This window comes from Carcharodon carcharias, chromosome 14 (genome assembly GCF_017639515.1).
Source record: "Carcharodon carcharias isolate sCarCar2 chromosome 14, sCarCar2.pri, whole genome shotgun sequence".
In the NCBI taxonomy this organism is placed as follows: domain Eukaryota; kingdom Metazoa; phylum Chordata; class Chondrichthyes; order Lamniformes; family Lamnidae; genus Carcharodon; species Carcharodon carcharias.
The window spans coordinates 4,991,993-5,005,852 of record NC_054480.1 but is presented as its reverse complement, the minus strand read 5'-3'; the positions used below and the strand labels follow the sequence as shown (position 1 = coordinate 5,005,852).

The 13,860-nt window shown below is 48.2% G+C and overlaps 1 protein-coding gene across 1 annotated transcript in view; it reads left to right on the top strand.

The window, feature by feature from the left end:
* Nucleotides 1–1,568: 1,568 nt before the first annotated feature.
* LOC121286764 (60S acidic ribosomal protein P1-like) overlaps nt 1,569–13,860 on the top strand; it is a 71,629-nt gene continuing 59,337 nt past the window's right edge. Inside the window, exon 1 of the mRNA XM_041203797.1 lies at nt 1,569–1,692. Within this exon, the coding sequence (XP_041059731.1) occupies nt 1,621–1,692 (72 nt within the window). The 5' untranslated portion in view covers nt 1,569–1,620. The remainder of the gene's footprint in view (nt 1,693–13,860) is intronic.

Sequence of the window (13,860 nt, the reverse complement as noted above, 5' to 3'; positions counted from 1 at the left end):
CCCTCCCCCCCTCTCTCCCCCTCCCCTCCCCCCTCCCCTCTCCCCCTCCTCCCACTCTCCTCCCCCCTCTCTCCCTCCCCCTCCCCTCCACCCTCTCTCCCTCCCCCTCCCCTCCTCCCTCTCTCCCCTCCCCCTCCTCCCCCCTCTCCTCCCCCTCTCCCCCTCCCCTCCTCCCTCTCTCCCTTCCTCCCTCCCCTCCTCCTCCCCCTCCCCCTACCCCCCTCTCTCCCCCTCCCTCTCTCCCCCTCTCTCCCTCCCCCTCTCTCCCCCTCCCCTCCTCCTCCCCTCCCCTCCCCCTCTCTCCCTCCCCTCTCTCCCCTCTCCCCCTCCCCTCCCCCCTCTCTCCCTTCCTCCCTCTCTCCCTCCCCCTCCCTCTCTCCTCCCCTCTCCCCCTCCCCTCCCCCCTCTCTCCCTTCCTCCCTCTCTCCCTCCCCCTCCCCTCTCTCCTCCCCTCTCCCCCTCCCCTCTCTCCCTTCCTCCCTCTCCCCCTCCCCTCCCCTCCTCCCTCTCTCCCTCCCCCTCCCCACCCCCCTCTCTCCCTCCCCTCTCTCCTCCCCTCTCCCCCTCTCTCCCTTCCTCCCTCTCTCCCTCCCCCTCACCCCCCCTCTCTCCCCCTCCTCTCTCCCCCTCCCCTCCCCTCCCCCCTCCCCTTCCCCCTCCCCCTCCCCTTCCCCTCTCCCCCTCCTCCCACTCTCCCTCCCCCTCCCCTCCTCCCTCTCCCTCCCCTCTCTCCCCTCCCTCTCTCCCCTCTCCCCCTCCCCCCTCTCTCCCTCCCCCCTCTCTCCCTCCCCCCTCTCTCCCCCTCTCTCCCCCCTCCTCCCTCCCCCCCTCTCTCCCCCCTCCTCCCTCTCTCTCTCTCCCTCCCCCTCCTCCCTCTCTCTCTCCTCCCTCCTCCCTCTCTCTCTCTCTCCCTCCCCCTCCTCTCTCTCTCTCCTCCCTCCCCCTCCTCCCTCTCTCTCTCTCCCCTCCCCCTCCTCCCTCTCTCTCTCTCCCTCCCCCTCCTCTCTCTCTCTCTCTCCCTCCCCCTCCTCCCTCTCTCCCTCCCCCTCCTCTCTCTCTCTCTCTCCCTCCCCCTCCTCCCTCTCTCCCTCCTCCCCCTCCTCTCTCTCTCTCTCCCTCCCCCTCCTCCCTCTCTCCCTCCTCCCCCTCCTCTCTCTCTCTCTCTCCCTCCCCCTCCTCCCTCTCTCCCTCCCTCCCCCTCCTCTCTCTCTCTCTCCCTCCCCCTCCTCCCTCTCTCTCTCTCCCTCCCCCTCCTCTCTCTCTCTCTCTCCCTCCCCCTCCTCTCTCTCTCTCTCTCTCCCTCCCCCTCCTCCTCTCTCCCTCCCCCTCCTCCTCTCTCTCTCCCTCCCACTCCTCTCTCTCTCTCTCCCTCCAACTCCTCCCTCTCTCCCTCCCTCCTCCCCCTCTCTCTCTCTCTCTCTCCCTCCCCCTCCCCCTCCTGCACAAACATGGCCTCCAGTTGCGCGCGGCGGGGCGGGGGCGGGGCGGGGGCGGGGGCGGGGCGGGGCGGGGGCGGGGCGGGGGCGGGGCGGGGGCGGGGCCTGGGGATCTATTTCCGGTCCGGCCCCTTTGCCGCTCCCGCCAGTTTCCGCTCCGCCCCCTGTCCCTCCAGTCTGCGTCATGGCTTCCGATGCGGAGTTGGCCTGTATCTACAGCGCTCTCATCCTGTACGACGACGAGGTGGCCATTACCGTGAGTTCGCCGTGTAACTGCTGCTCTGCTTTCGGCGCCGGTCCCCGGTCAGTGAGTCCCTGGGTCAGGAGCGGGGCCGAGTCTCTCTGGAGTTATGCCCCAGAGTCAAGAGACTCCATTGGAGAGAGAGGGGAGGGGGAGGGATAACCCCAACACAAACAGGCCCTTCGGCCCATCCTGTCCCTGCCGCCCATCCAAAACAAAACAATTACTGGAAGAACTCAGCAGATATTCACCCAGTTTCTCCCTCCCCCCCCCCCCCCCCCCCCCCCGAAAAGGATGAATACCTCAACCATTCCCAGTGGAAAAGCCTTCCACAGCCTCATAACCCTCCCTCCCTCCCTCCCTCTGTGTCGACACCTTAAACTGATGACCTGCTTTTCACCAGCTCTGCAGTGAGAGGAAATCTGTTCAAGTGCCAGCCATTGCTGAGTGGTAGCACTCTGCCTGTGAGTCAGGGGGTTTGAGTATGAGTCAGCAAGTCTGGCAGCATCTGTGGAGAGGAAGACTTGAGAGTTAATGTTTCGAGTCCGTATGACTCTCCTTCAGAGCTGCAGAGAAATAGAAATGAGGTTAAATATAAGCTGTTTAAGGAGGAGGAGGAGGAGGGGGAGGGGGGGGGGTGGGTGGGAAAGGACAGGTAGAGCTGGAGAAAGGGCCAGTGATAAGTGGAGGCAAAGAAGAGATTGCCAAAGATGTCATAGATCAAAGGTCAAAGGAGTGTTGACATTTAGCTAAAGGAGGTGCTAATGGTAACATTAAGGGTAGAAAGCAGGATGAGCAAGGTATAGTGGGGGTGGGGTGGTGGGGGGGAGGGACTGAAATAGGCTCAAAGTTGGAGATAAAACAATGGATGGAAATAAATTTAAAAGTAATAGAAATAAGTGTTAAAAGAAAAATATATATAAAAAAAAATTATTAGAAAAAAAGGGGATCAAAAAGGGGGTGAGGATGGAGAAGAGAGTTCATGATCTGAAGTTGTTGAACTCAATATTCAGTCCGGAAGGCTGTAAAGTGCCTAGTCGGAAGATGAGGTGCTGTTCCTCCAGTTTGCATTGAGCTTCACTGGAACAATGCAGCAGGTCAAGGACGGACATGTGGGCATGAGAGCAGGGTGGTGCGTTGAAATGGTAAGCGACAGGAAGGTCTGGGTAATGCTTGCGGACAGACCGAAGGTGTTCCGCAAAGTGGTCACCCAGTCTGCGTTTGCGGTCTCCAATGTAGAGGAAACCGCATTGGGAGCAGCGAATGCAGTAGACTAAATTGAGGGAAGTGCAAGTGAAGTGCTGCTTCACTTGAAAGGAATGTTTACCTAGTGAGTGAGCACCTATCCAACCTCAGTGGGTTCATAATCCCACTCCAGAGATTTGAGTGCAAAAGAGAGAGTTGGGGAGACAGATCTTTGCAGGCTGGGTTATTAGACTATGGAATGCTTTTCCACTGGGAATAGTTGAGGTATTCATCTTTTCAAGGAAAAATTGGGTGAATATTTGAAGTTCCTTCTTTTGTTACTGCTTTGTGCTAAGAGTCCAACCTGTCAGCCCTGCTGAGCAATACTTCTGTGAGCAATCAATCAGTTGGCATGCCAGACATCCCCTTACAATTGATAAAAACAAAAAACTCTGGATGCTGGAAATCCAAAACAAAAACAGAATTACCTGGAAAAACTCAGCAGGTCTGGCAGCATCGGCGGAGAAGAAAAGAGTTGACGTTTCGAGTCCTCATGACCCTTCAACAGAACTGTTGAAGGGTCATGAGGACTTGAAACGTCAACTCTTTTCTTCTCCGCCGATGCTGCCAGACCTGCTGAGTTTTTCCAGGTAATTCTGTTTTTGTTTTAGAGACCAAACAATGTTTATATTAGTAATAAAGGCGGTACTATGAACGGGGTTTTATTGTTAGAAGAAGTGGAGTTCAAAGAGGCTGTAGATACAATGAGAATTTACATTCAATGAGATGTGCTGGATATAACCAATAGCAGTTTTCGTGTGTGCAGGGCAGAGGCAATGTAAGATCAAAGTAGCTGTAAGCCTTCAGCTGTCTCCACAGGAACCAAAGTGAGAGGAATCTCATTTTGAATTTGTATGGTGAAAATGCTTTGCCTGGTGTTTGGTTAAGTCTGTGGGATGCTGTTGCCTTAATGGAGATTAGTTTGGGAACTTGTTAAAAGTTATGATCTTAGTAATTTGTAGCCATGTGTATATATTTAACTTGTGTAAATTAACAAAATGTTTAATTTAGTTTAATATAAAACCTCTCGTGAACTGGTGGTCTGATTCCTGAATTTAGAGTTGCACCTTAAACATACCACTTAAAAATATAGGTTATGACAGTTGTTTAAAGTTTCCCTCTGGGATTTTTAAATAACTCAGCCTTACCAACTGCTCAGTCATAACAATTATTGAGATGGCCCAAAGGCAGATTTGGAAGGGCTGCCAGGAAGGTGCTCACCTGTAGATCAGTAGCTGGTTCGAATGGCAGCTCAACTAACCAATCCCCAGATAGGGAGAGATGACAGCTGGGCAGGTCAGACGTTAAACGTCTGTTTTCCTGTCACACATGTGAAGAGAAAGAGAGTTACAGCCAGTGAATCCTGGGGAGAGAAACAGGAACGAAGGCCTCCCTCCAAAATTGTATTGCTGACTGCATTCAGGGATAGCAATAATTGGAAGAATTTTATTATTATCCAAGATACACAAGTGTCCCAGAATAAGATCAATTTTACAGCAATAATTATGCTGGTCATTTAGATATTTTTAAAATGAACCTGCTCGTTGCTTAGTCATTAAACTTGTCTCACTGGGTGTTCACCCTTCAGAAGATGATAGAAATAGATGTGTGATGTTACACTCCCCAATCTGCACAGGAAGAGGTTTTCCTAATCACAAACCCCCCATTGTACGAACTAGATGTTGATCAGTAAAGGTGCACTCTTGAGCATAAGGGACATGGGGCCCACTTATAAGTGAGTCCGGCAATCCTGATGGACCTGTGACTCCTTTGAGCGATTCCGTCCCCATGTGTGACAATTTCCCTGGCCTTGAACATTCATCTGGAATGGGCTGGATTAGAGTTGCCTCATTACTAGCATAGCTATGTTGAATTTGACTGCTAGGCGTGCACTGGGCTGGAAAGGTAGCCAGTGAGCTCAGTGCCTCCGGATTTTCTGTCCCTGCTCACCCATGTTACTTCATGATAAATGGTGGCAAGGTCAATCACTGAGTGCCACAGATACAGTGAAGGCACTACCAGCTAACTCTGCCAATCCTTGACTGTTGTGATTGCCAAACAGCTCAAATCTTCATCTTGTATATGCAGGAGTACTGTACAGGTGAAGTTTTGTTGGGAGCAGGCAACGAGTTGGGAGACTGTCAGTGATTATTTTGAAGAGTGCAGTGACAGTATATAAGGATAGGGATGGAAGAAAGAAAAGCTTGCATTTATATAATGCCTTTCATGATAGGATCTCCCAAAACACTTCACAGCCAATGAAGTGCTTTTGAAATGTCGTCACTGCTGTAATGCAGCAACCAATTTGTGCATAGCCAGCTCTCACAAACAGTAATATGATAATGACTAGATAATCTGTACTGGTGTCATTGGTTGGGGAATAAATTTTGACCAGGGCGACCTCCCCTGCTCTTCTTTGAACAGTTGCTACGGGATCTTTTATGTCCACCTGAGAGGGCAGTTGGGGCCTCGGTTTAACATCTCAGCTGAAAGATGATGGCTTCAATAATGCAACACTCCCTCGGTACTGTACTGGAAGTATCAGCTTGAATTTTTGTCCTTGGGTATCTGGAGTGGGATTTGAATCCGTAACCTCCTGACTTGAGAGATGAGAGTACCACCCATTAAACTGCAGCTGACTCTTATTGTAATGCTTCAAGGAACAAAGCACTTAGTTAAAGCAATCACATAATGCCCTCAAAACATATTACACTATCCAATGAAAGCAATGAGGCTCCCTCGCCTTCAGAAGTAGATGTGTGGATTCCAATTAATACTGACAGATTGGGGTGTCAAGGAACAGCTCAGAGCTTTTAGCTGAGCCTCAGCAGCAAGGCTTTGCATTTGAAATGTATTTTTCAGCAATTCTTGCAATGACCTCAGCTTGTCCCTGCCTGGATCATTTAAAATATTCATAACTTGCCTGATGTCTAAAGCTTCACATTCTCTCTTGTTTTTTTTTATAAGCCTAATCTCTGGTAGCCTTGTGCCTCTCAGATATCACAATCCAGGTCATTAGATGAGGAATAAACTAGTAAGGGTTTACTAATGGAACAGTCATAACAGGTCTTAACTGATCGGATTCAGTAATAATTCTACTCAGTAGATCAGCTTTAAATCATGTGGAGGACAATCTTGAGCAGACTTTTCCATGGACTGATAGTCTATTACAATTAACTAATGTTCCTATCTTATCATCCATTAAAATTTCAAAACCTGACTGACATCAGCAAATTTCATACAGATGGGTGTTCAAACCTGCCTTCCTAGCCCATATGGTAAACTCACACCTAAAGGACACAGCTAGTGGGCAGGGGTGAGATTGCAGACTCAGGATGAATGAGAAAACCTTTTCCTTCTAGTGGGTGTCTTGGACAAGGAGATGTCACAGTTAAATTAGAGCAAGGTCAGTCAGGTACAAAGATGGGAAAGTGTGAAAGAAGTGTGGAACTCTCACAAAGAGCAGTAGATTCTAATTAAGTTGACCATTTTAAATCTGAGATACATAGTTTGTTTTTAGTAAGGCTGGTGATACAGGTCAGCCATCATCTCATTGAACGGCAGGACAGAATGGCTTGTTCCTGTTCCTGGTTCCAGACACTGAATCCACCTAAACCTCTAATACTGCAGATGCTGGTAATCTGAAATAGAAACATAGAAAAATAGGGGCAGAAGTAGATCATTCAGCCCTTCGAGCCTGCTCCGCCATTCAATATGATCATGCCTGATTCTCTATCTCAACTCCATATTCCTGCTCTCTCCCCACACCTTGACGTCTTTAGAGTCTAGGAAATTATTTCCTTAAATATATTCACTGACTTGGCCTCCACAGCCTCTGTGGTAGAGAATTCCATTGGTTCGCCACCTCTGAGTGAAGAAATTTCTCCTCATCTCAGTCCTAAATAGCCTACCCCGTATCCTGAGATTGTGACCCCTTGTTCTAGATCCCCCCCGCCAGAGGAAACATCATCCCTGCATCCAGTCTGTCCAGCCCTGTTAGAATTTTATACATTTCAATGAGATCCCCTCTCATTCTTCTAAACTCCAGTGAATACAGGCCTAGTCAGCCCAATCTCTTGTCATACGGCAATCCTGTCATCCCAGGAATCAGTCTGGTGAACCTTCACTGCACCCCTCTATGGCAAGTGTATCCTTTCTTAGGTAAGGAGACCAAAACTGCACACAATACTCCAGGCGTGGTCTCACCAAGACCCTGTACAGCTGCAGTAGGATATCCTTGCTCCTGTACTCAAGTCCTCTTGCAATGAAGGCCAACATACCATTTGCCTTCTTAACTGCTTGCTGCACCTGCTTGCTTGCTTTCAGTGATTGGTGTTGAAGGACACCCAGGTCCCTTTGTACATCAACATTTCCCAATCTATCACCATTTAAGTAATACTCTGCCATTCTGTTTTTCCTACCAAAGTGGATAACTTCACACTTATCCACATTATACTGCATCTGCCATGTATTTGCCCACTCACTCAACTTATCTAAATGGGCTTGAAGCCTCTTAACATCCTCCTCACCACTCACATTCCCAACTAGTTTTGTTTCATCAGCAAACTTGGAAATATTACATTTGGTTCCCTCATCCAAATCATTGATATATATTGTGAATAGCTGGGGTCCAAGGAATGATTCCTGTGGTACTCCACTAGTCACCCCCTGCCATCCCAAAAAAGACCCATTTATTCCTACCCTCTGTTTCCTGTCTACTAACCAATTCTCAATCCATTCCAATATATTACCCCCAATCATATGTGCTTTAAATTTGCACACTAACCTCTTGTGTGGGACTTTATCAAAAGCTTTCTGAAAATCCAAATACACCACATCCACTGGTTTTCCCTTATCTATTCTGCTAGTTAAGTCCTCAAAAAACTCCAGTAGGTTTGTCAAACATGATTTCCCTTTCATAAATCCATGTTGACTTTGTCTAATCCCATTGATATTTTCTAAGTGTCCGGTTATCACATCCTTTATAGTGGACTCTAGCATTTTCGCTACCACTGATGTTACGCTAACCAGTCTGTAATTCGCTGTTTTCTCCCACCCTCCTTTTTTAAATAGTGAGCTTACATTTGCCACCCTTCAATCTGCTGGGACTGTTCCAGAACCTACGAAATTTAGGAAGATGACAACCAATGTATCCACTATTTCCATGGCCACCTCCTTTAGTTCCCTGGGTTGTAGATTATCAGCCCCTGGGGATTTATCGGCTTTCAGTCCCATTAATTTCTTCACTGTTTTTATAGAAATGCTAATTGGATCCAGAATTGGCTGAATGGCAGGAAGCAGAGGGTGATGGTCGAGAGGTGTTTTTGTCCAGTGGCTTTCCACAGGATCGGTGCTGGGCCCCTTGCTGTTTGTGTTATATATAAATGATTTAGACTTGAATGTAGGAGGGTTGATCAGCAAGTTTGCAGATGACATGATAATTGATGGGGTGGTAAATAGTGAGGAGGGTATAGACGGGCTGGTCAAATGGGCTGATCAGTGGCAAATGGAATTTAATCCGGATAAGTGTGAGGTGATGCACTTGGGCAGGACAAACAAGGCACGGGAATACACGATGAATGGTAGGACCCTGGGAATTACCGAGGATCAGAGGGACCTTGGTGTGTATGTCCACCGGTCCCTTAAGGTAGCAGGACAGGTAGATAAGGTGGTTAGGAAGGCATATGGGATACCTGCCTTTATCAGCCGAGGCATAGAATATAAGAACAGGGAGGTTATGCTGGAACATATAGGAAGCATTATAGGAAGGATGTGATCGCACTAGAGAGAGTGCAGAGGAGATTTACCAGGATGTTGCCTGGGCTGGAGAGTTTTAGTTATGAGGAGAGGTTGGATAGACTGGTGTTATTTTCCCTGGAGCAGGGGAGATTGAGAGGGGACATGATTGAAGTGTATAAAATTATGAGGAGCATAGATAGGGTAGACAGGAAGGAACATTTCCCCTTGGTGGAGGGATCAATAACCAGGGGGCATAGATTTAAGGTAAGAGGCAGGAGGTTTAGAAGGAATGTGAGGAAGATTTTTTCACCCAGAGGGTGGTGGGAATCTGGAACTCACTGCCTGAAATGGTGGTAGAGGCAGAAACCCTCATAACATTTAAGAAGTATTTGGATGTGTACTTGCGATGCCATGGCATACAAGACCATAGTCACGGTGCTGGAAAATGGGATTAGAATAGTTTGGTACTTGTTTGACTGGTGCACTCTTGATGGGCCGCAGGGCCTTTATCTGTGCTGTAGATTCTATGACTCTAATACATTCTGAAGGGGGAGGGTGAACAGCCAGAGATTGTGGTCCATATTGGTGCCAATAACAAAGGTAAGAGGGATGAGGTCCTGCAAGCAGAATATAGGGAGCTAGGAAATAAATTAAAAAGCAGGACCTCCAAAGTTAGTAATCTCAGGATTATTCCCAATGCCATGTGCTAATGAGATCAGGAATAGGAGAATAGACCTGATGAATGCATGACTGGAGAGATGGTATGGGGAGGGAGGGATTTAGATTCCTGAAGCATTGGGACTGATTCTGGGGAAGATGGGATCTGTACCAGCTGGATGGGTTGCACCCCAGCAGGACTGGGACCAATGTCCTTGCAAGGGTATTCACAAGTACTGTGGGGGAGGGTTTAAACTAGAGTGGCAGGGGGATGGGAACCTGTGTGGTGAGGGAAACAAAGATAGGAATGAAAGAAAAGTAAAAAGTAAAAGTGGAAGGCAGAGGAAACAAGGGCTTGCAGCAAATAGCGCCATAGTACAAAAAAGATGTGTAACAATGTTAAAAAGACAAGTCTAAAAGCACTGTATCTGAATGCACGGAGCATTCACAATAAGGTAGATGAATAAACAGATAAACGGCTACAAGATGATTGCGATTACGGAGACATGGCTGCAGGGTGACCAAGGCTGGGAACTGAATATCCAAGGGTACTCGATATCTAGGGCAGACAGGCAGAAAGGAAAAGGAGGTGGGGTAGTGTTGTTAGTTAAGGATGAAATCTGCGATAACGAGAGAGGGCATTGGCTCAGAAAATCTAGATGTAGAGTCAGTCTGGGTGGAGCTAAGAAGCATCAAAGGGCAGAAAACATTAGTGGGAGTTGTCTGTAGCCTCCAAACGGTAGTGATAAGGTAGGGTATGGCATTAAATGGGAAATTAGAGATGCATGTAACAAGGCTGCTACAGTGATCGTGGGTGACTTTAATTTACTTATAGACTGGGTAAACCTGTCTGTTCCCCTTACTATTGAGTCTCTTACCACAATTGCTGTTCCTTTATTTTTCCTCCCCGTGCAGCTGAGTCACTCCCAGTGCCATGAGCGTGGCTGCGCTCCCCAGAGGAACTGTCACTCTCACCGTTTTCCAACACAGAAAAACAGTTCTCGAGTGAGATGCACCTTGGGGATTTCCTGACTACCTGCCTGACACCTTTTTTCTGACTGATGGTCACCCATTCCCTCTCTGTCTGCACTTCCGTAAGCTGTGGGATGACCACGTCTAAAATCGTGCTATCCACGAAACACTCAGCCTCGTGGATGCACCTCAGTGTCTCCAGCTGCTGCTCAAACTCCGAGCTCAAGCAGCTGCAGTTAGTGGCACTTGCTACACACGTGGTCGGTCAGAGCGCAAGGAGCATCTCGGACTTCCCACGTGTTGCAGGTGATACATAACGCAGGACTGAGCTGCCCTTCTATGCCTCTAGTTGGAAAAAAAACCCTTTAAGTTAAGAACAGTAAAAAAAAGTTAAATTATTTATGTACTTTAAATAAAAACTAGAGCGCTTACCTTTCCTTAGCTTAATCTATTTTAAACTGGAGAAAAACACTTACCCTCTATTCACCAATCAGCTCTCACCTTTGTGCTGACATCACTTTTTGAAGCTGCCCCACACCCGCATTGGTTCTGATCTCTCCGCCACTCTCTCGTGCTGTCTTATGATGTCACTCTTGTTATTTTCAACAAGAACTGACTGCAGGACACTCTTCCCAGACTGCTTCACCGCTATGCTGACTGCAGGACACTCTTCCCAGGCTGCTGCACTGCAATGCTGACTGCAGGACACTCTTCCCAGACTTCCCAGTCTTGCAGCCGTTCAGTGAAATAAAAACCAAAAATGTTGGAAATACTCTGGTCTGATAGCATCTTTGGAGAGAGACTCAAGAGTTAACACTTCAGATCTATAACCTGTTCTCATGAAAGGTCATCGACCTGAAACATGGACTCTGTTTTCCTCTCTCCACAGATGCTGCCAGACCAGCTGAGCATTTTCTGTTTGTATTCCACTTAAATTTTGTGTTATTCATCTCTCTCCCATGATTCACCCCACTGGATGGCAGTCTATGCCATTGGATTATCAATGCAGATTTGAAGAATTTGCTTAATATGTGTTTAGATTGCTGTTTCTAAGTGTATGATGCTCTATAACAAAATTAGGTATAAGAGGAAACTGATGAACTGTTTGACTTTGGAAAACCTCACAGCCGGCTCCAATTCTGTTGTTACCTATTTTCCACAATTGTCGGTTTTCTATCACAAGTTAATGCACAGAGATCAGGGACAGAATATTACAGGAGCGGTCGGAGGTGCAGTGGGGGGGTTGTGTGTGGAAACAACAGCTCACCCCCCGGAAGCGGTCGGCATGGAGCTGACCCGCTCAGTGCCCCGCAGCCGTTAAGCGCTATGGAACATCTAACTGGGCAGCCTGTGGGACTCAGACCATAAGACATAGGAGCAGAAGTAGGCCATTCAGCCCATCAAGCCTGCTCCACCATTCAATGAGATCATGGCTGATCTGATAATCCTCAACTCCACTTTTCCCCATTACCCTTGATTCCCTTACTGATTAAAAATCTGTCTCTCTCAGTCCTGAATATACTTAACAACCCAGCCTCTACAGCTCTCTGAGGTAAAGAATTTCACAGATTCACTACCCTCAGAGAAGAAATTCCTCCTCATCTCTGTATTAAATGGGTGACCCCTTATTCTGAGATTATGCCTTCTGGTCCTAGACTCCCCCACAAAGGGAAACAACCTCTCAGCATCTCCCCTGTCAAGCCCTCTAAGAATCTTATATGTTTCCACAAGGCCGCCTCTCATTCTTCTAAACTCCAATGAGTACAGGCTCAACCTACTCACTCTCCCCTCGTAGGAAAATCTCTCCATACCTAGTGAACCTTCTCTGGACTGCCTCCAATGCCAGTATATCTTTCCGTAGATAAGGGGACCAAAACTATTCATGTTATCCTAGGTGTGGTCTAACTGGTGTCTTGTGTAGTTTTAGCAAGACTTCCTTATTTTTATACTCCATTCCCTTTGAAATAAAGGCCAACATTCCATTTGCCTTCCCTATTACCTGTTGAACTTGCATGTTAGCTTTTTGCGATTCTGTACAAGGACTCCCAAAACCCTCTGTGCTGTAATTTTCTGCAGTCTTTCCCCATTTAAATAATGTTCAGCTCCTCCATTCTTCCTGCCAAAGTGCATAACCTCACATTTTCCCCACACCTCCCGCCCCTCATTGGGGAGGAAGTCCCGCCCTCTGGAGCTGCCAGCCAATCGAATTGGCCGGCTGCTCCATTGGTCCCAACAATGCCAAGAGCACATTAGTGGGCGCAGTCAGGAAGGCAACGGGAAAGCAAATGGAGGCGCATGAATGCACGGAGACGGGTAAGTCCAGGGTCTCGGGCAGGGAGGGTTTGGGTACATTTTTTGGAGGGGGGTGGTGTGTGGAGGTTGGTGTGGAGGTGGTAGGTTTAAGGCAGCAGGTGGGTAGGACGAAAGTGGGGATTCTGATTTAGGGAGGCCCCCCCACCCCTCAGCTCACCCCGATCTGCAAAGGGCAGCCCCCAAGTATAGAACCCCACCCCCCTTCCTTCCTGCCCTTTGCAGAATTTGTTTTAAAAGTCAGCTGCCCACCCCCAGCTGACTACCCATGCCTAATATTTTATGACACGGGCAGCATATTATCAGGGTCACTTGGCTTGGTAAGAAGCCTAATTTACTTTTAGTTGCTTATTTAGATATTGCAGTTGTGCTGCCAAATTTGACCCCACCCCCCTGTATGATGGGGGTAAATTCGGGGATGGGTAGGAAGATGGTGGGGTGGCCTCGTGCCCTATTTTACGTGCCGCCCCACCCACCCATCCATCCACCCACCCACCCCACGGCCGAAAACATGCCGGTCGGGAGCATGTAAAATGCAGCCCCAGGAATGGAAACCCCGGCCAGTTTACATGTTCTTCTAGTATGCTGATTAATAATATCGATTGTTGACAGGGTGGATGTGCAAAGGACGTTCCCTCTTGTGGGAGAATCTAGAACCAGAGTTAACTGCTTAAAAATAAGGTGTTGCCTATTTAAGACACAGATGAGGAGAAATCTTTTCTCCGAGGGTGGTAAGTCTTTGGAACTCTCTTGCTCAAAAGGCGGCGGAAGCAGAATGTTTGAATATTTTTAAGGCAGAGGTAGATGGGTTCCTGGTAATCAAGGGGGAGAGAGGTTATCGGGGACCAGGCAGAAATGTGGGGCTGAGGTTACAATCAGAACAGCCGTGATCTTATTGAATGGCGGACAGGCTTAGGGGCTCGAGTGGTCTGCTGCTCCTAACTCGTATGTTCGTATGTCCTTACTGCTGCTCCATATATTCCCTGTACCAGAGAAGATGATGGTGTGTTTTGTCCTTATTTCTAATGATTTGCCAGAGTGCTTCGGAAGGCAGTTAAGAGTTAACCTGCTCCTCGTTCTGCTTTGGATCGACCACTGGAAGGCGCAGACGAGCTGCTGGAGAGTGGACTCTTTCTTCTCTCCCCCGGCCCTGATCTTCCAGGAGAAGTGCCAAGTCTGCATTAAAAGCCATTCTAGGTTCGAATTGGGCAGAAACAGAAGCTGGGTCTAATAGACTGTGATCCATTTTGAATTAACAAT